The 22,431-nt window shown below is 42.6% G+C and overlaps 1 protein-coding gene across 5 annotated transcripts in view; it reads left to right on the top strand.

The window, feature by feature from the left end:
• Positions 1-20,983, top strand: part of plekhg5a (pleckstrin homology domain containing, family G (with RhoGef domain) member 5a) — a 34,285-nt gene extending 13,302 nt beyond the window's left edge. For 2 of the 5 annotated variants that reach the window (XM_028998344.1, XM_028998342.1), the window contains exons 3-20: positions 5,858-5,999; positions 6,510-6,609; positions 7,176-7,236; positions 7,314-7,405; positions 7,511-7,647; positions 8,071-8,213; positions 12,931-13,113; positions 13,980-14,141; positions 15,032-15,127; positions 15,692-15,892; positions 16,194-16,304; positions 16,398-16,547; positions 16,638-16,775; positions 17,172-17,291; positions 17,486-17,734; positions 18,359-18,501; positions 18,587-19,516; positions 20,374-20,983. In XM_028998344.1, the coding sequence (XP_028854177.1) occupies positions 5,858-5,999; positions 6,510-6,609; positions 7,176-7,236; positions 7,314-7,405; positions 7,511-7,647; positions 8,071-8,213; positions 12,931-13,113; positions 13,980-14,141; positions 15,032-15,127; positions 15,692-15,892; positions 16,194-16,304; positions 16,398-16,547; positions 16,638-16,775; positions 17,172-17,291; positions 17,486-17,734; positions 18,359-18,501; positions 18,587-19,516; positions 20,374-20,383 (3,168 nt within the window). In that variant the 3' untranslated portion in view covers positions 20,384-20,983. Of the gene's footprint in view, positions 1-2,634; positions 2,777-5,857; positions 6,000-6,509; positions 6,610-7,175; positions 7,237-7,313; positions 7,406-7,510; positions 7,648-8,070; positions 8,214-12,930; positions 13,114-13,979; positions 14,142-15,031; positions 15,128-15,691; positions 15,893-16,193; positions 16,305-16,397; positions 16,548-16,637; positions 16,776-17,171; positions 17,292-17,485; positions 17,735-18,358; positions 18,502-18,586; positions 19,521-20,373 lie in introns of those variants that run through there. The other 3 variants (XM_028998346.1, XM_028998343.1, XM_028998345.1) reach the window with 2 other exon arrangements.
• The last annotated feature ends 1,448 nt before the right edge of the window (positions 20,984-22,431 follow it).

Below are 22,431 nucleotides of genomic sequence, written 5' to 3'. Positions count from 1 at the left end.
TAAATGAAAGTGGTTGGGAGAAGTCAAGAGTGAGAAATGCTGCCATCACATCAAAAGCGCTCTGCTTTGGAGAGACACAAATGTTCACCTTTTTGCCATGTTTATAACCTCATGTGTGTTATTTCATAGCCCTGTGTCACCTATGTAAAAATGTTCCTCCATTAGGTATTGGAACAGATTCCTCTGACTCTGTTGTCAGCTGAATGCCATTTGGTGGTTTGAATATGTTGGGATGTCTTAGATTGGGATCTAAATGGATTTGGAGCAGATCTGATAACTGAAATACATTTGTGTCCTGTGGATGTCACCATGATTAATTCAGGATGACATCACACCCATTGGGATGTGGTATCCTGCCCTCTGATCTCCTGCATGTCCCTAAAACCCTTATCTTCATTTTGAAAGTGCCGGGTGTCACTGAATAGGAATGCAATGAGATGCTCTAGTGCAAGTGTAACTTTTCACACTTCACATGCCTTTGTTATTGTTAGCAACCACACAAGGTTTACACGATGACACCAGTCTAGTTGAAAACTTTTTTTTTTTTCCAAATTACTAGCAACAAACCGAGTGAGTGTTCAGAGTAAGAGGTGTAATATCAGTCTTCCTGACAGACCTTAACAAACAGACAGTAAATCTAATGAGGGATGAACAGTTTTATGCATGCACGTTTAATGTCGCTTTGCCAGTGTTTACTGGGCGGGTACTAAACACCAGGATGACTGACACCTAATGGCCTGTGCTAATTTGTTTGTGTGTGTTACAGTATTCTTTTTCTTGTAAACCTTCTGGCACCATGCTGAAGAGTTCCTGCCATTGCCAAACCGAAGACCCAGAGACAATCTTAACAGGAATTGCGCATAGAGAACCAGGATGTCAAATACTCATTCGTAGAACTGTTCATAACAATCAAGTCATATGCCCTTTATAATTCCTAGAGAATGGGCCACCTACAGCACATACTATAATGGATTTATTCTTAACTCTTAAACTTGCAAGATTTGTGTTACCATCTCATACCTCTCATTAACAACAGGAGTATCTCCAACATGACTGACAAGAGCCTGTTCTTTGTCCTATCAGACAGGAAAGCAGGGTGCAGGAATAATAATGATTGTGAATAACAGTCCACCGATGTATGATATTAGTATATAAAAATATTGAAGATGATTGCAAAGTTATATCATATTCGTGAAAATCTTTATTCTCCTCCAACACATTTGTGAAAAATGAAAAAAATCTAACAAGAATGTAGGTACAAGACAATTACCTGACAATATAGTTGGAAATGTTCTCTTTTTCTTGTATACAACATCCAAATCTAAACAAGTCAGTTTATATCCTCTCAAGTTCAAGTAACAAAACTTGCCTTTTTTTTTTGTACATGCCTGGCGCCATTAGAATGTGGCCTACTTAATGCAACAATAAGCACATGTGACACTGTCATTTCTAGTTAGTTATGTTTTTAACGGTAATGAGCGCAGGGTTGTAAAGGCCGAGGAAAGGAATGAAGGGAAACAGCGTTTTCAAAGGGAAATCCTGACATCACCATGCCCTATGTTTATTGAAATCCCTGTTGCGTGTATGGGCCTGCAGGGCTTTCAGCTGATGGGGTAATAGATGTGGTAACTACAAAGGGAAGAGGCAAATGAGAGAGGAGGGGGTTTTGAAAGGACGTCTTGCTGTGGTGACCTCTCTCTGTAGCCTTGTGTAAATCTGGGAGTCGTTTTGCTGGATCACGGCTTCACACTCTCGGATTACGGCTCTGCAGAGGCACTAGCACAGCTGTATGTTCTTCACAGCTTGCAGTCGGAGGATCCCATTTTAAGTGTCACGTGGAGGGGCACAAAGTGGGGTTCATAATTTCTTGCTTAGCTACTCATTCAGAGCCATCAATGCGCATGTTGCTCAGAAATTTTGGAATAATCCTGTTCTCACCTGCACGCCGCCTGACACGTACACTCATTCAGGACACGCAGGTCAAGGCGCAGAGATTTCCTGTAACTTGCCTTCATTCTGAGTCACAGAACATCTTGTGTGTTTGTGTGTGTGTGTGTGTGTGTGTGTACAGATTTATGGGTTCACCCAGCTCTTTTTCAAGCATGCAAAGTGGGTGTAAATAAATTATAGACAGATCTGATGTCTTCTTCAACAGCCTCTGTGGCTAAAAAATGTGTTGCCACAGTTTAAAAAAACGTAAATCTCAAAAGTCAGCTCTAAAAAAATTTTAGGTGTTTCTTTCTCTAATCCAAAGTTGGGACCAAACTTCTAGGTTGTGGTGTATGTGTGTGAGAGTGTGTAAATGCACGTGCAGGGTGGGACTGTAAACACTCTACAGGTGCTCCCAAAAAGGGCCAGACTCACACACGATTTAACACTACCCCATATTGCATGTACATACAGGCACACGTACACATTTAGTCATATTCACACACCACCCACACACACCTTTTCCCGCGCACAGATCAATACACACCCAGTCTCATCATGCAAACATTGCAGCAACACTTCGCTCACACATGCATTTAGAAACTATTGAACGTACACATGCACACACAGCCAGAGTGAGTGAGAAAGGAAGGAAGCCTAGGAAAGGAAAGGGAAGAAGAGAGGGCAGGGAGAGGGAGAAGGGGGAGCGCAGCCTGTCTGAACGAGACTCCGCTCTGCCCCAGAGAGACTGGATACTGCTGGGTCCAGGAATATTAACGCGCGCACACTCACACTCGGGTGTGAGGTGAGACGCTGACGCACACACGCTTCGGTCTGGCAGCATCAGGTGAGTGCCGGGAGAGTCTGTGGCTGTGTGCGGTTCCGGCTTTTTAAAGGGACTGCTGTTGTAAGGGACTGCTGTCTCAGATAAACGAGGCACCTACCGTTTCCACCTTTAAAGGCATTCTCTTTGTTCCGTCTTTTTCTTTCTTTCTTTCTTTCTTTCTTTCTTTCTTTCTTTCTTCCCTTTTCCATTAATGTGTAGCTAATTGTCTTAAGAGCCAGTCGTTTCGTGCCTGTCCATATACAGTAATTAGTCTCCGCTTTTCCTCCAGACTGGCCCTTTCAGCAGGATTTTACTAAAGCCTTATTGTCTGGCTCCTCCAGGGCACTAAGCCGTGTAGTCGTCTTTAGTAAAAAAAAAAAAGATTTCCTCTGTAAAGATTAACACTCTTTTTTTGTTGATTCGCATGTTTTTGTTGCCGTGTGAGACGTGTGAGGGCAAGCTTCTTGCCCTTCTTTCCTAACCTTTTCTAAGTCTGAGCACAAGGGAATCACAAGTTAATGTCATTAGCGTGGCTGTGCATTCTTCCTGCCGGGGTGTCATGTGGGAGAAGCTGGTCCCGGACAGTGGGGCTGCTCGCAGAGCCTTATGTCGGTGAGATCGGCTGTCGTTCAGTGTGTCGGTCGGTGTAGGTTTGAGCTACTGTAACAGCTTTTGCCCACCACTGAAGCCCCAAGCTTCTATGGATTCGTTTTGGCTGAAATGAGAATGTAGTCAGTGAAGTGTGCCGTGCCCGAGAGGGCTGACAGCGTCTAAAGAAGTGGCCTGTTTTGTCCATGAGGACCATATGTAAACCATTATCTCATTCATCTGAGTGAATTTTAGTTGCTCTGTAGTGCTGTGGTTTCCTTGTGGAGTTTCACTGGAATCGCGGTCGCAGGCAGTTAACTGTTTCTCCTGCTCCAGACCAGCAGGCAAGAGATGGACAGACAGACAGACAGACAGACAGACAGACTTCTCTCGACTCTGTACATGTTGCTCTGTGGGCTGAGTGAGTCCACTTTTCCATGTGATGTCACAGGTTGTCAGTGTGATAGATTTGGATGGGCCTGCCGAACCCCAAACCGCAGACAGGCCACTCAGCAGAAGGCCATATGACTTCACCGCCATCGAGATCCACCTGGCCCATCACCCACCCATAACTCGATCGTCTCGCACAACTCATAACCTGGAAAGAACTCAGACGTCCCAGGCAGCGGGGAAATGACGGCTTCTGAAAGAGTGGCCTGTGTGAAGGATAATAACAGTAGCTTTGGGGAGTGTTTATGTGCTTATGCCGCTGAGGTTTTGAGATTGCAATTCTTCCATCCTTTCTAGGTTCTTGACAGGAGGTGGAAAATGCAAAGGTTACGTCTGGAACACGATGCAAACCCCTCTGTTCTATCACCGAATATGATATGAGCACCTGATGCATTTTTCAGCCTAGGATCAGTCAGTGGCCGCATATATCTAAATATATTGGTGTTCCCATTTCTTGACAGCGAGGGGAAGAGGCGCAATAAAAAAGCAAAATAATGATCAAATAAGGAAAGGAAGAATAGCTTGTGCTCTCCAGTAATTCATCTCTGTGATGTCTTTTTCTTCTCGCATTTTGCACATTTTTATCATTATGTAATCTCTCTGGCATGCCGTCTGATGCTCTTTCCTGCTTCTCCCCCATTGTCCACCAAGCTCCTCTGGCACGACGACTTTGCACTGTTCTCTTCATCAGCAAAGGCCTGTGGAGGGAAGCATTCGGTTGCCATCCAGCAGGCCCATTTGTTTTGGCTCATTGAGGAGATATTTTGAGTTCATTTGATCCTGGTCTGGAACTCGGGCCTCTCCCAGTGTGGTGGGCATCTGATTATGATACATCACATTTGTTAAGTTTAACCCCAGCGACACCTCGGTCCACCTCTTAAATGCATTAACGTATTTTGTGAGCACCAAGTGTCATGGGGCTCTTGGACTTGGTGGGAAGCAGAGACTATAACTGATTATGAGAAGAGCTTCCTTAAAGTGGTCTGAGAATAATCTCTTTTTCTATATCTAAACCTAACAGGTGGCCTCAATTTAGCGCATCCATCTGGCATTTGAAGATGTGTCGTTTTGCGCATGTTTGAGTTCAGGAGTTAAGCGAGTGTCACAGACTCTACATGTCACAGTCTTCAACAATAGCAGGAAGAACATTAGCGGGAGCTCTTTATTCTCCCTCTACAGGACTTTGCTTCCTGTCAGAGAAGGGCTTGGGGCCTAAAGAAGGAACAGAGGCCAATTATGTCAAGTTTGTCAAATTATCAATTGATCAATAGTTTTTTTTTTTAAATGATTGTGTCCCTGCAGGCACAGACCTCATGAATGTTTTACAGATTCGGCCAATGATCCATTTGGTTGCAGTACTTGGAGTACTCAAATGTCATACTTAAGTAAAGTACTAATAACCAGAAATAAATGTACTTTTGTAAAAATGTACCACATTAACTTTTTTATTAACTTTATCACAGAAAACACAGTACAGTAAACATTTAAACATAAATGTCTTTTTTTTCCTTTAACACAATTACCAACATTAAACTAATATCAAACCCCCTAAACCCCCCTCTTGGTACACTTATTTAGAAAATAATTAATTTAAAGTCAAAATACCAAATACAAACCTTTAAATAGTTTTGTTTGTAAGTCATTTTTTGAAGGAGATAAAGAAGGCACTCAAATCTCCAGTAATCGTGTTTAGAATCTCAAATGGCTCTATTAATAAGGTCCATGGATGGTGCATATCTGATGGCTCCATCATTTTTCGCCTGAGTCCATTTTTGGTACTACGATGTATCACTGGTTTGTTGCAAAAATACTCCCACGCTGTTGATTACTTTATATGCACATAACCCACAATGCGACTAGTAACACAAAGCACTGTAAAAAGGTTCTGGTGTAGAAAGTATAGATATTTGCTGTTAGATGTAATGGATTAAAAGTCAAAAGAACCCACTAATAATTCAAACTGAGCATAGACACATGAAAAATGCACTTAAGTACAGTATGACTTACTTCTGCCTGCCGGAGCTCCAGTCAAGGTCTGTCCTCAGCGCACTCTGTTCCCCACAGGTCTGTCACCACCCACACTGCCAAGACCTGAAAGGAGGAAGTCCCCTCCACCTGTGCGAGTCATGTGATTCCCGCTGCCACCCTGTCGCCCAGGGCAACATGCACATTGACAGGCATCCACGCTTTGACCTTCAACCACAAGGTACCCAGGTTATGTTTCATTGATTTACACTGGCACACTGTCCGGAGCTGGTACAAAGTCATTTATCATGGACATCCTTTGTAGCATGTTGAGATAACAGAGGCCATAAAAGTTCATGTTTTAGAGAAACTTTTCAGAATATTTAGTTAATGAGCATTGACTATATTTTGTGCTGTCTGTACATCACTCTGATTACAACCTAATGGGTTATATGTATCAAATCTTGTATGCATCAAGCCACATTTTCTGAGAATTTACAGAGGAGTGGTTATTGTTCTGAAGTAAATGGCTATTGAATGACATGATAACCCAAAATCATGTACATGTATGAACAGGTCAAGCAGTTTCTTTCAATTTGTGGATTCAGTCTCTTCCTCTTAAAAGAAAGGCCGTTACATTGAGGGTTACTACTGGCCTTTGGCACGCTGTTCCCCCTGTGGTGTGACAAAGTAAGTATGGAGCGGCTGCTGACAGGATGTGAGCTCTTAACCTCTTCCTGCTTGTCCACAGTATCCATCCTGGCCCGGAACGTGTCGACACGCTCCTGCCCGCCTCGCACGGGTTCCCCTTCGGACATGGACGAGGGGGAAGACTGGGGAAATGACATGGGGTCAGGCCTCATTTTTTTCTCTATCCTCTATCTATCCATCCATTTAGTACTCCAGTGGGAGTTCACTGATGTGCGGTGTTAATGAAAACACGGATGTCCCTGGACTTTCCGATGGCGTCATATTGGGGGGAGAGCTTGCGAGGCTCAAAGCAACAGCTGAACTCCAGATTTCATTGATGATGGAAAAAGTAACACAATGTATTATAAAATCGGCCGGAGACACAGATTTAAAGGGTTTATTCAGACTTTTAAGCACTGCATGAACAGACAGATCTGCTGTGTTAAAAAGTAGAATGTTCCTGTTTACTGTACCAAGACCTCCACTTGGCCAGTAGGAAGAATTATTATTATCATTTTGATTGGCCAAATAGCCCTGCCATGATGGGGACAGTGCTAATTCACATCCCTCTTTGGAAAGAAACAAAGTTCCACAAAACTAGAGTGCACACTAAAAATGTGTCTGCGAGTCACTATGTTATTTATTTTAGTCAGGTCTGCAAGTCTACTGGCTTTTTTTCTCTGAAATTCTAGTTCTCATAGTAATGCTGATTTCTGTTTTTCTCAAGGGATTGTAAAAGTGGAGGGATGGGGGGCAAGTTCAAGAAGAAACGTCGTCGTCACACAGATGTAAGCTATGTCTGATAAGTCATTAATACACAATATAATGTTAGAGCCTTTCAAGTGTTCCTGATCGCCCCCTGTAGGACCCCAGTAAAGAGTGCTTCACCCTAAATTTTGACTTGAATGTGGACATCGCCATGGAGGTTGTTCCAGCTGTTAAGAAGAAAACATTAAGGTGAGAAGACAAAGTATAATACCGCTGCACATTAATACACTTAATACAACTTGATACACTACTCTTCATTATCCAGGAATATAATGTATACCCTATAATACACAGGGAAGTCCTGGGAGCTGTGTTTGAGAGGAAAGGAATTGAGCTATCACGTGTTGACCTGTTCCTGGATCAGTCAAACACCCCTCTTTCGCTTGGATTTGAGGCCTACCGCTTTGGTGGTCATTACCTTAGAGTAAGAGGTAAAGATTTCATAAAAAAACACAACACAATATTTGATATCAGATGTAGTTCATAGTTTTTATGTTTATTAGAATGTAAATAAAATATAGTACACAATTTGGACATGTGATTTGAATTTTGTATTTCAAAAATTTATTTACTTTCACACATTATGTATGTCAAAGTGAAAGACGTGAAATTTAAATGCATACATTTTAGTTTATACATATGTAAAATATGCTGTTGTTCAAAGATTTTAAAGCTTGTATTATTTTTATGCAGAAATGTTGTAATTAATATATTCAGCGAAAGTAGTTTTGTTGCTATCAAGGTGCTATAATGCCTTCCTATGCAACAAAACTATTCTATAATAAAAGTATTTCAGATTCACAATTAAGATTGTGAATAGCCAACATTTCCATGTGGTGCGTTGTATTATGCAGCTAGGCCAGGGGAGGAGCTGAAAGTAGAGAGAGGGGTGAAGGACCCTCGTTCTCTCAGCCTGCCCATCATGAGGCCTTTCAACACTTCCAGTGAAAGGGTGGAGCATGGTTCCCTGGGACGGCGAGAGGGTGCCGACCTACTGGTCAGTTCTCGTACATTCTCTCATACACACACATTCCGTATTTTTCTCAAATAACTTAAAAGTTATGTCATTACCCTGTGTTCTTAAATTAAAATAATTCAGTTCGTATCATGGCTCTTTTCAGAAACTGACCCATAGCACAAAGAATCATTGATTCAATTCCTTTATTTTCTATTAGAACACAATCAAACGGGCGACTGGAATATATAATCTGTTGGGTTTTCAGTTTAATATTTTTAGTTGAAATAAATTTACAATGATATATCATATAGATTATAATTATGTTAATATAACATGTTTAACACACTTCTGATATATTTTATTCAATTCATTTATAAAAACTAATAAGGAAAAACTGAAAAAGGCAAATAATTAAACAACTTATAATAAAAAAGCTCTCATAAATTATAAGGAGATGTTAAAAAAAATAGATAACTTTACATAAGATGTAAATAATACAGTGTATATTATCTGCTGTTTAATGAGGAATTTAGCTATTTAGTCTTTTTTGCCTATTTTGTTCTATTCTCCCATTTATAGCCACAGACAGTCTGTCTTCCTTTTTTCCTGATAAAATGTTGAGTAAGCCAAGCCTCCAAAATAGGATTTTAATTGATGACTTCCAAACTACAGATTTCTTTGATTGGTACATTTTATTTTAACTACTGTGAGTGAATCACTAGCTGAGAGGGAGCATGAATGTTGAAAGAGACAGAAATCCATCAACATGCATGGCCGCTTTACTACGTCAGTAATGGATGGTGCATATGCTGTAAAGCAGCTGGAGGCTTCATGTGACGCTCATAAAGGTGAGTGGCCACCAATATTCTTTATGTGAGGAAAAAAATCTTGTTTGTTGTTGCCCAGGCAACAGCTAACAAATAAAAGCAGTCCATCCTTTGTCAAGTGATCTTCAACTCCGCCCACTCGCTCTGGCACTCATACATGCGTAGCTCTGGTGCTACTGAAGGTCAAAGGTCTATTCATGTGCCTGTCACAGGACTGAATACAGGAGCAATGAGAAAACCCGCATACAAGGAAGTTCAGTCTGTGGGGAAGTTTTCCGTAAATCCTGGATCATAGAAGTACCTGGATACCAGCAGCTCTTTGTTGATACTAGATTCGGAGAGGACGTCATTGGACTGAGAAGATGTGTCTGTCTTTTTTTCTTTGACTGTGCCAAACTGCCGAGTCATTAGCTGTACAGCCTCTGCTTGACTGTTTTTAGTGTTTAAATTATGCGCTGCCATTTGTTTTAGCATTTTAATGCGTGGAAAGACAAGTTAGTGATCAGTCATCGCAGAAAATGCCCAATTTACGCCAACGCACTTGGCATCTGCCCACTGCTGTGGCACAGCCGGAGGTCCAGGCGGGTGTTCTGATCCATTACTGCTCCCTCACGGACCTGCATGTATCCAAGACCACGGGGGTGGGCAGGGTGGCTGCCCATGTACAGCACTTTGAAGCCAAGGCGTCGTGGTCTGCCAGCCCCATGTGCAACAGCACCCTCTCTATCCCCTCTTCCCCCAGACTCAGTCATGGACAAAAGGTAAAATAATTTATAAAAATATAAAAGCTTTTGCTGTTACTTTTATTTCAGGCTTGTAATGTGTTGAGCTGCAAAGCAGGACTGCAGTCCAGGCCGATGACTTTTTACAAGGCTTCGTTATAAAAAAAACCTTGTTAAAGGTGTCTATAAGCAGGTCATTTATATTGCTCTTAAACCATGACAAAGAGATATTTAAAAATGCAAGTGTGTGTCCTTTTGTCTGTCTTAATGACTAAATGAATGTAAAACTTATGGTCCATTATTGAAATTAATTCCTAACTAATGTAGAATACAACAGGAAACCCTGAAGAGGTTATGTATTTGCGTAATTTGGGTACATGTATGCAGGTATTTTACAGATTTTGGTTACATAATTTGGAAAATTATCTGTACTCCCTGAGGTCACATGATGTTTTAGCCATAGTTTTTATATTGTTCAGTTCTGTCTAAAGCCAAATCAGGGTTCTCTTCCAGTAGGAACCCAAAGAAACAGTCAAAAATGAATTAATCATCTTAAAGTAATAATCTAATTTAAAATAGATTATATTATGCCAGAGTGCCATTTTTTTCTCACAGAACGTTCAGCTATTCTGACATGCAGTTATGTCACTACTGACATTTTTAGTGTTGCTAACATAATAGATAGATTCATACACAAATACACAGTCATGTGTTCTGTGTTTAACACATTTAATAGTAGTTTCGAAGATTGGAAGGGGGGTGCATAAAGTCAAATGCAGATGATGTAGAATATATGAGTTTTAGGTCTGTTTTTATATTAGCTAGGACTATTGGGGTTCATCTTTAAAAAGTTTCCATAGGCCTTCCAGAAAACCTGAGATGGCTCTGGAGACAATGAGCTGAGTGCGATGAGATTAATGAATGTAGAACAAATACTCAAAGGCACAGACCTAGACTGTCTTCACTGTCAGTTACTGGGGGTTGCATTTTCCTGTTGTACTTGTTACTTATGACATGAGAATTTTGAGAATTAAAGTGGCAGGGAATCTCACAGGAAAAGCATACTGATGTTTCCTCATTTGCCCTCTAACAAAGTTTCATTTTAGTGCAGACTTTGAGTTCCTGTAAATAAGTGTAGCTATGATCATAAAATGGCTCAGAGAAGACATGCTGCTGACCTCAATTCTTTGTAATTGACGCTTTTTTATTGTAAACCCGTTCCATTATCTGTATGGCTACTCTGGAGAATGACACAATGTGCGGGGAAACTCTACTTAATCCCATAGGTCCCACAGGTGACCAATGTTCCATTAGTTTCTTTACCCATGATTGCCTTTTTCGGGGGTCTCCACCTACTATGCGGTGGTCCAGCCCCTCCCACCCTTCCTGTCTCAGTCCTGTCCCTCTTCCTGTCATACAAAAGCAAGGCAGGATCTGGGGTTGCCATGACATCAATCTGGCTGTTCCCAGAAATGCAGAGCACCTCATCCCACTCGCCCCAGCTTGTACTGTCTATCCCTTCCTAGCTGATGTGAACATCACAGTACCGTCCCAAGATCTGTCTGCTGGAGATTAAATTTGGGAGAATTAGTAGTGGATCGAAGATGCCTTAAGGAAATACCGCCAAGGTTTAAGTGCTTATGGGTACAGAAACGATTCGGCTGAGGCGCAATGGTCTTCAATGCCTTAACGATGCCACTCTCATCTGCTGTAAGTATATTGTACTGTTTTATATCTACTTCATAAGGAAATATAGCATTAACTTTAAGGTATATTTCAGACAAAACAGTTGAATCAACTATACTAAAAATTAAGTTTGTGAACTTAAATTCTCAGAGGGTTCCTTCTTTGATATTTACATTTACATTTTAAATTTACAGCATTTATCAGACGCCCTCATCCAGAGCGACTTACAATCAGTAGTTACAGTGTCCCTGGAGCAATTTAGGGTTAAGTGTCTTGCTCAGGGACACAATGGTAGTAAGTGGGATTCGAACCCGGGTCTTCTGGTTCATAGGCGAGTGTGTTACCCACTAGGCTACTACCACCCTTTATTATTTGTAATTCAAATAATTAAAATAAAAACTAAATGCAATAAAACAGCAGACAATATCCTTGATTTTTATTATGCTAAAAATGGTCCAACTATTATTTTCAGGGTTGCTTTAAAAAAAAATCTTTTCTATAGCATTGGCCTGGGGTGGGATGACTTATCAGCTGCTTTAGTTACAAGCACATGTGTGCTGCTCAGATAACGTACGTGTGCAGATAGACAGATGAGCCACTGTGAAAAGAGCTGACCATCTTGAGCTGGTTTACAGGTTTTTACACCTTCTGTTCCCCATGAAAAGATCAAATGCATTTTGTCTCCTTTTATCTGGACTTATATGGTGTGTATTTTTACACTTCTGAAGAGGGAAAAATGCTCATGTCTTTAGCACATCTTACAGTCATTTTCTGACGAATGTGGAAGAGCATGCGAGGGATGAATTTAGTTATCATTGTTTGACATCAATCATATATTTTTGTCTTTGTGTTATATCTTTGTATTTAAATGTGTGTTTTGATCTTGTGCATGGAAAAAAGACATGAGCCCCCTGGGATATAGAGTAAAGTACATGCCTCCTCCCTTCGCTCATGCCTTGCTTTAGTTCTATTGTTGTGGCGAGGGAAAAGTCTTTCCTGTGTTTTTCTGGACGTCGCCATGCCCCTTTTCCTGTTTTCCTGCACGGGTTCTCCCTTATTGGGGTCACAAGGTTCATGATCCCCTGCCAGCCTGGCACAGGTATAGCAAGCTTCTTTCTTCTGTGACGTCAGCACGTGTCTCGCACCAAAGCTGTCTTCTCCTGTGGTCCAAAGGGCCTCATTCTACAAATGTTTGTCTACCCCCCCAAGTGAACATAGCCACTGCTTTGCCTTGTTCAAGAACAGGCTCACATTGTTCATATGTGTAAATATCCTGATCGGACCTGTCCCCAGGCTGCGTCAGACATGCATTTTTACATTTATTCATATGGTACATGCTTTTATCTGATTCGGCTCACAGGGTGGATGTGTTCCTCCTGAGCTGTTCAGAATATTTCTGACATGAAGATCAAAGGCGTCATAAGCACTAAATTTTTATCTTGTGCACTGCTGATAGCTAATTATTAATCCATCCAGACAACAATAGATGAACCCTCTCCTTCTCACCCCTTGTGTTGCCAGGGTCAAGGTCGTCGACGCAAGAACATGACTGAGTTCCTGGGTGAGTCCAGCATCCCGTCGGCAGACACGGTGCCCCAGCTCAGTGGCTCTCTGCCGGTGGGTACAGAGCGGTGGAAGAACCGTGCGGCCAGTCGCTTCAGTGGCTTTTTCAGCTCCAGCACAGCCAATGGCTCTCTAGGAAAGGTCAGTGCCAAGTGTTTCTTTTTCTTTCTTTTGTAATTCTACCACTTCCTCTACTGTACCATGTTGCAGCACAGGAATCAACAGCGGAACAGGGAAACCCCACAACTCACCCACTTCTACACACACACCTCTGTAGCCCGGGAACAAGAGCAGGGTAACGGGTTGCATCCGTTCCTCTTCCTGCACCCCCATGCTGCTATAAGGCTCTTGAAAAAGGGTCTGACGTTGGTCCGGTGTGGACAACAATGCCTCCTGTGCTGCTGACACATCCAATGGGGCGCTTAAGAGGTGCCTGGAGAGTTTACTCTGCTGCAAACAATGCAGTGTCCGCCGCGTGCTGGGCCGTGGCTTGAAGACTCAGTGTTCGCTCCTGTTTTGTCTCATTCTTTTATCGTACTAATCAGTGCAGTGCTTATGTGTGTATATTGTTCTCAGATACCAAGCAACAGCGTCACATTATTCAGCTGTAAAGTTTTGTCACCAGTAATTAACCAGTTTACAAATCCACCCAATTTTAGAGCTAACTGACCACAAAAGTTAGGCCTGCCTTCATTACCATCATAGTTCATGTATATTCTGTTCAGCTGATGGGGCACAAGGGCTATGTTAAATAACATCAAATATGCTGTTGGTTTTTGGCAGTTAATAACATAAATAAGACTGTTAGCTTTAGCTTGTAGACAAATAATTTAATTCTATTAAAATACAGTCCTGGGAAGCATTAACCCTTCATGAATGCGAGAGGGTTGCACTTGGTCTTTGTGGTGATTTATCATTCATCACCTTGCCAATATTAAATGCCATTTACTAAAGGTCAGACTTTATATTCGATTAAATATTTTAAAATTTTTCGCTGTGTGTGACAGGAGATGGACCGGACAGAACAGCTGCAGAGTAAGCTCCACTCGTACAGTATGTTTGGATTACCCAAGGTGCCGCAGCAGCTCTACTTCCACAGAGACTCCTGGGAGGAGGAGACCAATCTAGAGCTGGAGGAGAGCTGGCAGCAGCTCTTAGAGAGCCCGGAGGTACAAACACACACGGACAGAGATTATACACATCCTCTGAAGTTATCCAAAGTGCCCATCTGATTACAGTATGCTAGGCTGCATACCTGACCTGAGATATCCAGAGATAAAAAGGGAATGTTATGCTTGTCTGACTCTCCGCCACAGAGCCAGACCGAATATAGTTACACTGCAAACAAAATACACACATATCTGATCATTAGCTTGTAACCACTCCTATAAATATGTCATAAAATAAAGTTGCATTGCTTAGGACCTGGCCACACACTATATGACCATCATTATGCTGTAATAAAAAGTGAAATTGCCATATTGGCCTGTCAGATGCAGTCTTGTTTCCCATAGGTAATTGGTATCTTTGTTCTGGCAATGTCTAGGTTGACCAGTTAATAGATTATGCTGTGAAAATGGCTTTGACTATACAGAGCATACTCTTACTAACTGAACTATCTGTAACTTGTTACTTGACAAATTGTATTTTATCATTTTACGCCTTAAAAACAGGTGTAATTCAAATTAAATCAACCTGGGCAAATATGTTGATTTCAACAGCAATTCCTGATTATCAACATTAACTATATTCAAAATTCAATGATTCATGGATTCGAGGGTCATGAAGAGTGTCTGAGACTTGTGTTTTCATGAGAGGTCATTGAGTTTACATAGAACTAAAGGTTTTTATGTGCTATAATTATGTAATTATTGCAAAATAGTCACTATGTAAGATGTAGATTGTTGAAGATGTGGTGTGAACGTGCCCGAAGCTCTGCATCTGTTATGCAGCTTTGACAATAGAGCTCAGTTTATCTTTTGGTGTAATAGTGACATTACTTTGTAAACATTTAGAAGTCACTGTGTAAAAATGAGTTAACACTTCTTTTATTTTTCAGTCATTGACCAGGCGGCAGTTCCACCAGCAAGAATCAGTTTGGGAGCTGCTGCACACAGAGTCAGCATACATAAAGAAACTTCACGTTATCACTGATGTAAGCGTGCACAAATAGAGTGAAAGTGAAGTGATTGTCACTTGTGATACACAGCAGCAGAGCACACGGTGTACACAGTGAAATTGTCCTCTGCATTTAACCCATCACCCTTGGTGAGCAGTGGGCAGCCATGACAGGCGCCCGGGGAGCAGTGTGTGGGGATGGTGCTTTGCTCAGTGGCACCTCAGTGGCACCTTGGCGGATCGGGATTCGTACTGGCAACCTTCTGGTTACGGGGCCGCTTCCTTAACTGCTAGGCCACCACTGCTAGGCCACGGGTGCAAATAGACACACACTCCGAATGTAGGATTGCAGTTATTCAATAACAATAATCCATTCACATCTCATTTTCACTGCTTCTTTGCTATCACACTGCTATCAGCTTCAAAATCACATTGTCATGATTGATTGTTTTAAAATCTGTAACACCTGTTATATAGTCACACAGAAATTCAGTGAAAAATCACACCCACACAGACCAGGCCTGTGCAGCCGGAGAACTTCTCCCTCGTTCCACGGATGAGTAAGTTGCAGCTCACTCCCTCCTCTCTTGGCCTTGCACAGCTCTTCCTCTGTGGGCTGCTGAACCTGCAGGAGAGTGGTCTGCTGACGGACGTGGAGCCGGTGCGACTCTTCAGCAACATCCAAGACATTGTGCACCTCCACACCTCCCTGTGGGCCGAGGTCATGCTACCTGCCCTGGAGAGAGCACGGAAGAACAGGACCCTGCTGGACCCAGCTGACCTGTACCTGGGCTTTAGCACTGTGAGTCAGCAGCCACTGAATTGTACTTCTGGACTTTTTTTTTTTTACATTCCTAGACAAGTTCCTAGAGCTCAGTTTATCTTTTGGTGTAATAGTGACATTACTTTGTAAACATTTGTAAACATATTTCAACAGTATTATTGTAGATTTGTTGTTTTATGCACTATATGATATATATTCTTATGGTTATAAAACGGGTGCAAGTAAGATTTGCCAAATATTAGACTTTCAACAGTTCACATTATAAAAAATGAACTGAGTGGCATGAGTGACATGAGTGTTATTCTGTTTCTGTACGTAGTTTGCCTACAGGTTTAAGCCATACATCCGTTATTGCATGGAAGAGGAGGCCTGTATGGAGTACATGCGCAGTCTCCTCAAAGACCACGAGCTCTTCAGGATCTATGTTACCGTGAGTCTCTTTCAGCTTTCGTCTTCCGCTATTGGATTCTTGGTCCTGGCACTAAGAACGGCGACCCCCCCCCCCTTTTTTTTTTTTTTACAGTGGGCAGAGACACATAAGCAGTGTAGCCGGCTGAAGCTGACAGACATGCTGGTGAAGCCCCACCAGAGACTCACCAAATACCCGCTGCTGCTGAAGAGTGTGCTGAAGAAGACAGATGACGCGGCTACCCGCGACACTCTCAGCAGAATGGTGAGAGTTTGTATGGAGGGATATATCATTTGTGTTCTGTAATTGTTCATGTGAGAGGAACAGAGTGACAGACGGGTCCTTCTCTGACAGATCTCCTCTGTGGAGGCCTTCATTAACAGCGTGGATTCGCAGATGAGACAGCGGGAGGAGCGACAGAGACTTGCCTCTATTGCCAGCCGTATTGAGACATACGAAGCAGTGGAGGGGGGCAGTGAGGAGGTGGAGAAGGTAAGAGCTAAATAAAGTAAAGTAAAGTAAAGTAAAGAGGTTGTTGTGACACAGACCAGATGTTTGGGCCAAAGCTCGGATTTCAAAAAATGAAAATTAAACAACACAATGCTTTTTCATAATTTTATTACAAGGATTCAAGGAAACACAAGGAAAGGGGTGCTGGGAGAGTTTGCACTCAAGTTTTGTCCATTTGATAACACTTACAGTCAGTTACATCCAAATTAAGTATGTTACATTTTTGCTTTGAATACTTTTTTGAAAGAGCAGCCAATCATGGTGGTCTTATAATTTATATAATTGAGCAGCTCTCGTTTTATGCGCGTTGTATACATTTACGAAAATACAGAACATGGACTTCGTTTTGAAGGGTATTTATTGATCATTGTGTCTCAGATCCTCAAGGAGTTTAACAACCTTGACCTGACGGCTCCTGTGATGGGGGCATCATCTGAGGAAACTCGGCAGCTGCACCTGGAGGGGGCGTTGCGTATGAAGGAAGGAAAGGAGAGCAGGGTGAGAGTGAGATTTTTTCATTCTTACGGATATCTGTGCACCTGGCAGGCCACCAGGCCATGCTGCCATGGGGAACGGTTAATTTTTACTGCATTTGCCTGTTGCATATCTATTAGTCCAAAGTCTCTTAGTCCAACAGTCTCTCTGTTGCTGGTCTGTTAATCTGTATATCCTTTTCCCACCATCACTCGTAGATGGATGTGTACTGTTTCCTGTTCACGGACATCTTGTTGATCACCAAGCCAGTGAAGCGGGTAGAAAAGGTGAAAGTGATCCGCCAGCCTCTGCTCATCCACAACGTGGTCTGCAGGGAGCTGAAGGACCCCGGAGCCTTCCTCCTCATCTACCTCAATGAGTTCCACAATGCTGTGGCCTCCTACTGCTTCCAAGCGAACAGCGCGTCTCAGGGCCGAGGCTGGGTGGAAGCCATCTGCAATGCACAGGTACAGCTAACTGAACCCAGTCTGTCATGGTGAATGGATGGACACGTTCGCACGGCATATCACAAACAAATATTACATAAAACAGGTACATGCATCAGAACAGGACATACAGATTAAGGACCCAACAGGGAAGCGATACAAGAGGTGACATTTACTCACAACAGCTGCACACAATCAGGATAACAATGAACAAAATGCAGCAAAGCGGAGTGCCCCCTCCGGTGTCAGTTCATGACAGTCACCTTCTAGGAAGTCCCCAGTGGTTCCCACAATGGAGTTATGCAGTTATATAAAACTATAAATGTCAAATAAGCTCAGCTCAGTTATCTTTAACTTATTTGTGTAAATTATGGACCCATATTGGCCAAGATATGTTCTTTTTCTTATCTAGGCAAGACAAAGTCCCACAGGGTGCAAGCAAGATTTATGGGTTTGTGGGCCTCAGATATATTCATAGCCACAAAAGGCGGGGTCTGTAGTTTACAATTTTTTGCTGTCACTACCTGTCTATTGACACATCATGATCGATGCTTTGGAGAAAAGTGTCTGTCAAATAAATGCATTGAAATCACAGTATCAGGAAATAGGCACCACTAACCATGTAAAGCTTGCGCGGTTGTGCAGAATCTGATCCAGAGGCTTCGTTCTGAGGAGTTTGACAGGCAGCACACTATTGGCCGAGAGCCGGAAAGAGACGAGGAAGAGGAGAGCAGCATGTCCACGTCCAGCTCACCCTGTCTGCCACACAAGGAGCGTCTCAGTACCAGGTAAATGACAGCAGGTTTCTTAGCTGCTATTTGCTAATTGTGTTGGGACTTCTCTGAAAACTGTTTGTTGGCCTCCCCCTTTTAGCCAGTCAGAAGGCTCAACTGAAACACTTGCAGTGGTCGCCATGGAGGACTTAGAGGAAGCTGTGTCTTCACTGCCATCAGAGTCAGAGCAAGTGGAGTCCCACAAGGCATATCCTCACTCTGATTCACCTGGCCTGAGTGATGGTGGGACACTTGATGCTGTTGTGGAGCTGGACCCCGAGAGCCGCTCGCTGTCCATAGACAGTGCATACGGCACCCTTTCACCAGGGTCCCTTATCACAGAGCTGGACATGAAGGTCAGAGTGGGACAGAGCGAGGGAGAGGAGACCGAAGGAGAGGAAGAGGACAAACTTGTGGATGAGGAGGCTGAAGAAGACACTATAGCCTGGAACGGATCCCAAGTCACTGTAAATGAATCCAACTTTTTGGAGGACAGATTGAACCTCTCGGAGGACAAGGTGAACATCCAAGTTGAAAGCCCTTCTGCTTCCGGCAACCAGTCCCTGAAGCTACGCCGGCGCATGCCGGTTCATCCCTGCCTCCTGCAGCACTTAGGCCTCCGGTGGCGCTCAGAGGACGACCTCCTCCAGCGCCTGCACTCCCAACTGCACTCTCCGGTCGAGCAAACGGACAACCAGAGCTTCAGCAAGAGCCTTTCACACCCGTCCAAAACTGCATCCCAAAGTTCAGAGGACCTGCTTCTTGGGGAAGACCATGAGCAGGATCCACAGGGAATAAACCGAGTCTCAGGCATGGTGGAGGATACCCTTAGCCGAGCCGAGAACCGGCGAGTCCACAGGGTCCAGAGCTGCCCCAATGGGCAAACAGAGGGTGAGACGGTACCCTCTGGTGTGTGGCAGGGGAAGCACGACTTTGTCCCATTTCAGCATCAGCAGCACAAGAAGCTGACACTCGCCCAGCTGTACAGGATACGCACCACCATGGTGCTCAACTCCACACTCACAGCCTCGTAAGTAATAGAACAGCGCTGTCCATACCAAAACGTAGACGTCAGTCCATTAGCACGTTCAGAGTGTGTTTGTCCTCTGTCTCTGTCAACCCCTGTGCCCTCATCTAGACGACTTTTTAGATGGCTGCATCCTGCTCTTAATAGCAGCTAAATGCACATATCAAGGGCTGTCAACAGCGGTCATTAAAGTTGAACAAAAGAAAACATCGGCGGCCCAAACACGCTCTGCTGACTGATTGCTCCTCCACATTCCAGCATCAAAGCTCATACACCAGCCCTACTCCCAAGCATTCTTATCAAAAACGGCATTCAGCTCTTATAGCCATCGCCCTCCACGTCGATAACATGCAGGTCATATTGGTGCTCATATTATCTCTTTCTTGCATTAAGAAAGTGCAGTTTTTAAAAACCTAACACACAAGGGACACACCAAGCCTACCAGTCTACCAGAGAGCCCTGTTCAGTCGTGTCTCTATTGTCTGCCCCCCCCATGCTCTGTGGGAAGCTGGCATTTCAACAACTAGCCCCTTTGTCTATGTGGTCTCTAATCTAATGATCTGTGTTCCCACCCAGTGTTATTAGGGGGTTTGTTTTTAGGAGACCTTTAGGGGGGGAAAATAGCTCTGGATCTGGGAACATTGTGCTTGTAGTGATATGTTTTCCATTGACACAACGCAGATCTATTTATAGTCCAGTCATAACACGTTAAAATCTATTGTGTTTTAGTGCTCAGAGGATTCGGGTCCAGTGCTGTGCGTCCAATTTTATACCACAGTGATATGTGCTTTAATGAATGTGCTTTAATGAATGTGTTGTGGAGATGACCATGTATAATAATGGAAATCTATTTTTTCCAGGGAGGTGTGAAATCATCTTTGGCCAAAACATTAAGCACCATAAGCTGGTCTTTTTGGTGCATTTTCATCAACTGCAGTGGCTGCCACAGCCACTATGACATGAATAATGCCGTTCATTCCATCTTCATAGACTTTCCTTGCACAGAAGTGGACTATTCCCAGAACATGCACTTAAAAGGGGGGCGGAATTCTCCAACAAACACGAAAGTCTCTAACCTCTCGCCTTGTGCCACCCAGCCTTTCCGCAACTTGATTCTGTGACGGAACATCAAGGGATCTTTCAACAGCAACAAAAACAGCAAAGTACTGTAATTATTATGCTTATCACCAGGTGTCTTTTGTTTTAATGCACAGATAGTAATAAGGATGAAAGGGCTGGTGAAAAAGGGCCGTTATAATGAAACCATTTTCCCATTGTGGCATGCTGAGGTTTATGGGAAGGGCTGAACATTTTCACCTCTGTTCTCCTGCCATGTAGCATGCCAGAATGTAACCCTTTACTATCCAAGTCTGTGCTATGTGATGCAACAACCTAAACAAAAAATCTACAAACACATACACTCATACATACATACATTTCTTTTAAAACCTAAAAACCTAAAAAAAAAAACACACACATACATACATACATACATACATTTCATTTAAAGGTTTATGTGAAAACGTTTGAAAACTGTAAAGAGCTCCTGCGCTTTCTATGTGCCACATTAAGGGCTGAAACCTGCCTGACAAATAGTCATTCCTAGACAGGCATGACTGTACAGAAATCACTTGGGACTTGCTGTTGCCTCTGCTAATTTGAGTCTCATCTATGGAATGACTGTGATGAAGGAGCTTTACCTCACTTGAACCTAACATTCCACAAGAGAGCTGGCCAACATACAGAAAAATAAAAAATATATAACATTCAGATGTTTTGTAGGTTCCAGGTGGAAAGAATACAGTAAAGGAGGTTAACTCAACACATATGCTGTGCAAAGTCTTGAGAGGATGCTCTGCGGAGGTGCGCTTCAGGTGAACCGGTCACACTGTGCTTTTTGACTACAGATATCTTTTGTGTGAAAGAGACCAGCCATGCTGTGTTGTCTTAATTTGGAGACTATCCCACTGTTGTTAGGAGGTTAGACTGAGAGGAGAGAGGCTCATCGTTCAGAATCCAAAGCTTTTGCTGCCCCCTTCAGACTGAAGGATGAAGTGTCTCTTTTCGAAAAATGTTTGCACTCTTGTGTTTAACAAACGAATATGGCATGATCAAGCTGACCTCAACTACAAACAACTAGAGGGGATGGTAAAAGAACCGTTTTCTTTGACAATGTGTACTTTTTCACGTCCAGAAAAGCGTATGCTGACAAGCAGTCTCTAGCTGCTTCACTTCTAAGGTATATGATGTGACCTGGCAAGGCCACGTTATTTTCTAAAGCATTTTGGACCACAGTTAACAAATGCATTTGCTCTGTATACTGTAATTTATATTTATTAAGCCTGCTTTTTATTTTATATAACTGTTTCAATGTTAATGCAGTTGTGATTGTCTCTCTTGTTTGTTGGTAATGATGTGTTGCATTGTTTCAAATGCATTTTTCCCAATTTACATTTTTGCTTAACAGCTAAAAAGAAAAAAGGGACGTAAAATGAAAGTAGGTTCTCACTTACGATTATGTCTTTCAAATGTGTAATTCCCTCAGACTGTTTTTAATATCGCTGCCATACACTAATGAACAATTATCCTGATTGATCAATCATTGTTACATTCAATAAAAGGACAATTCCAAGAAAGTATGTTCACATGTATTATTTAGATGATTATGCATTATTTGCTTTATTTGTTCAACCAAAAAACACTAGATTGTTCAACGCTCCTCTTTTGGAGTTATAAAGGTGTTATAAAGGCAATATTTTACCATAACTGCACACGTTGCTGGAATATACAGTTTCATGAATACTACCAAATATGGCATCACTTAACATTTACATTTACAGCATTTATCAGATGCCCTTATCCAGAGCGACTTATAATCAGTAGTGACTGGGACAGTCCCCCTGGAGACACTCAGGGTT

Source organism: Denticeps clupeoides, chromosome 12 (genome assembly GCF_900700375.1).
Source record: "Denticeps clupeoides chromosome 12, fDenClu1.1, whole genome shotgun sequence".
Taxonomy (NCBI): Eukaryota; Metazoa; Chordata; class Actinopteri; order Clupeiformes; family Denticipitidae; genus Denticeps; species Denticeps clupeoides.
Note: the sequence above shows the minus strand (reverse complement) of the source record. Positions and strands in the feature narration are given on the sequence as shown.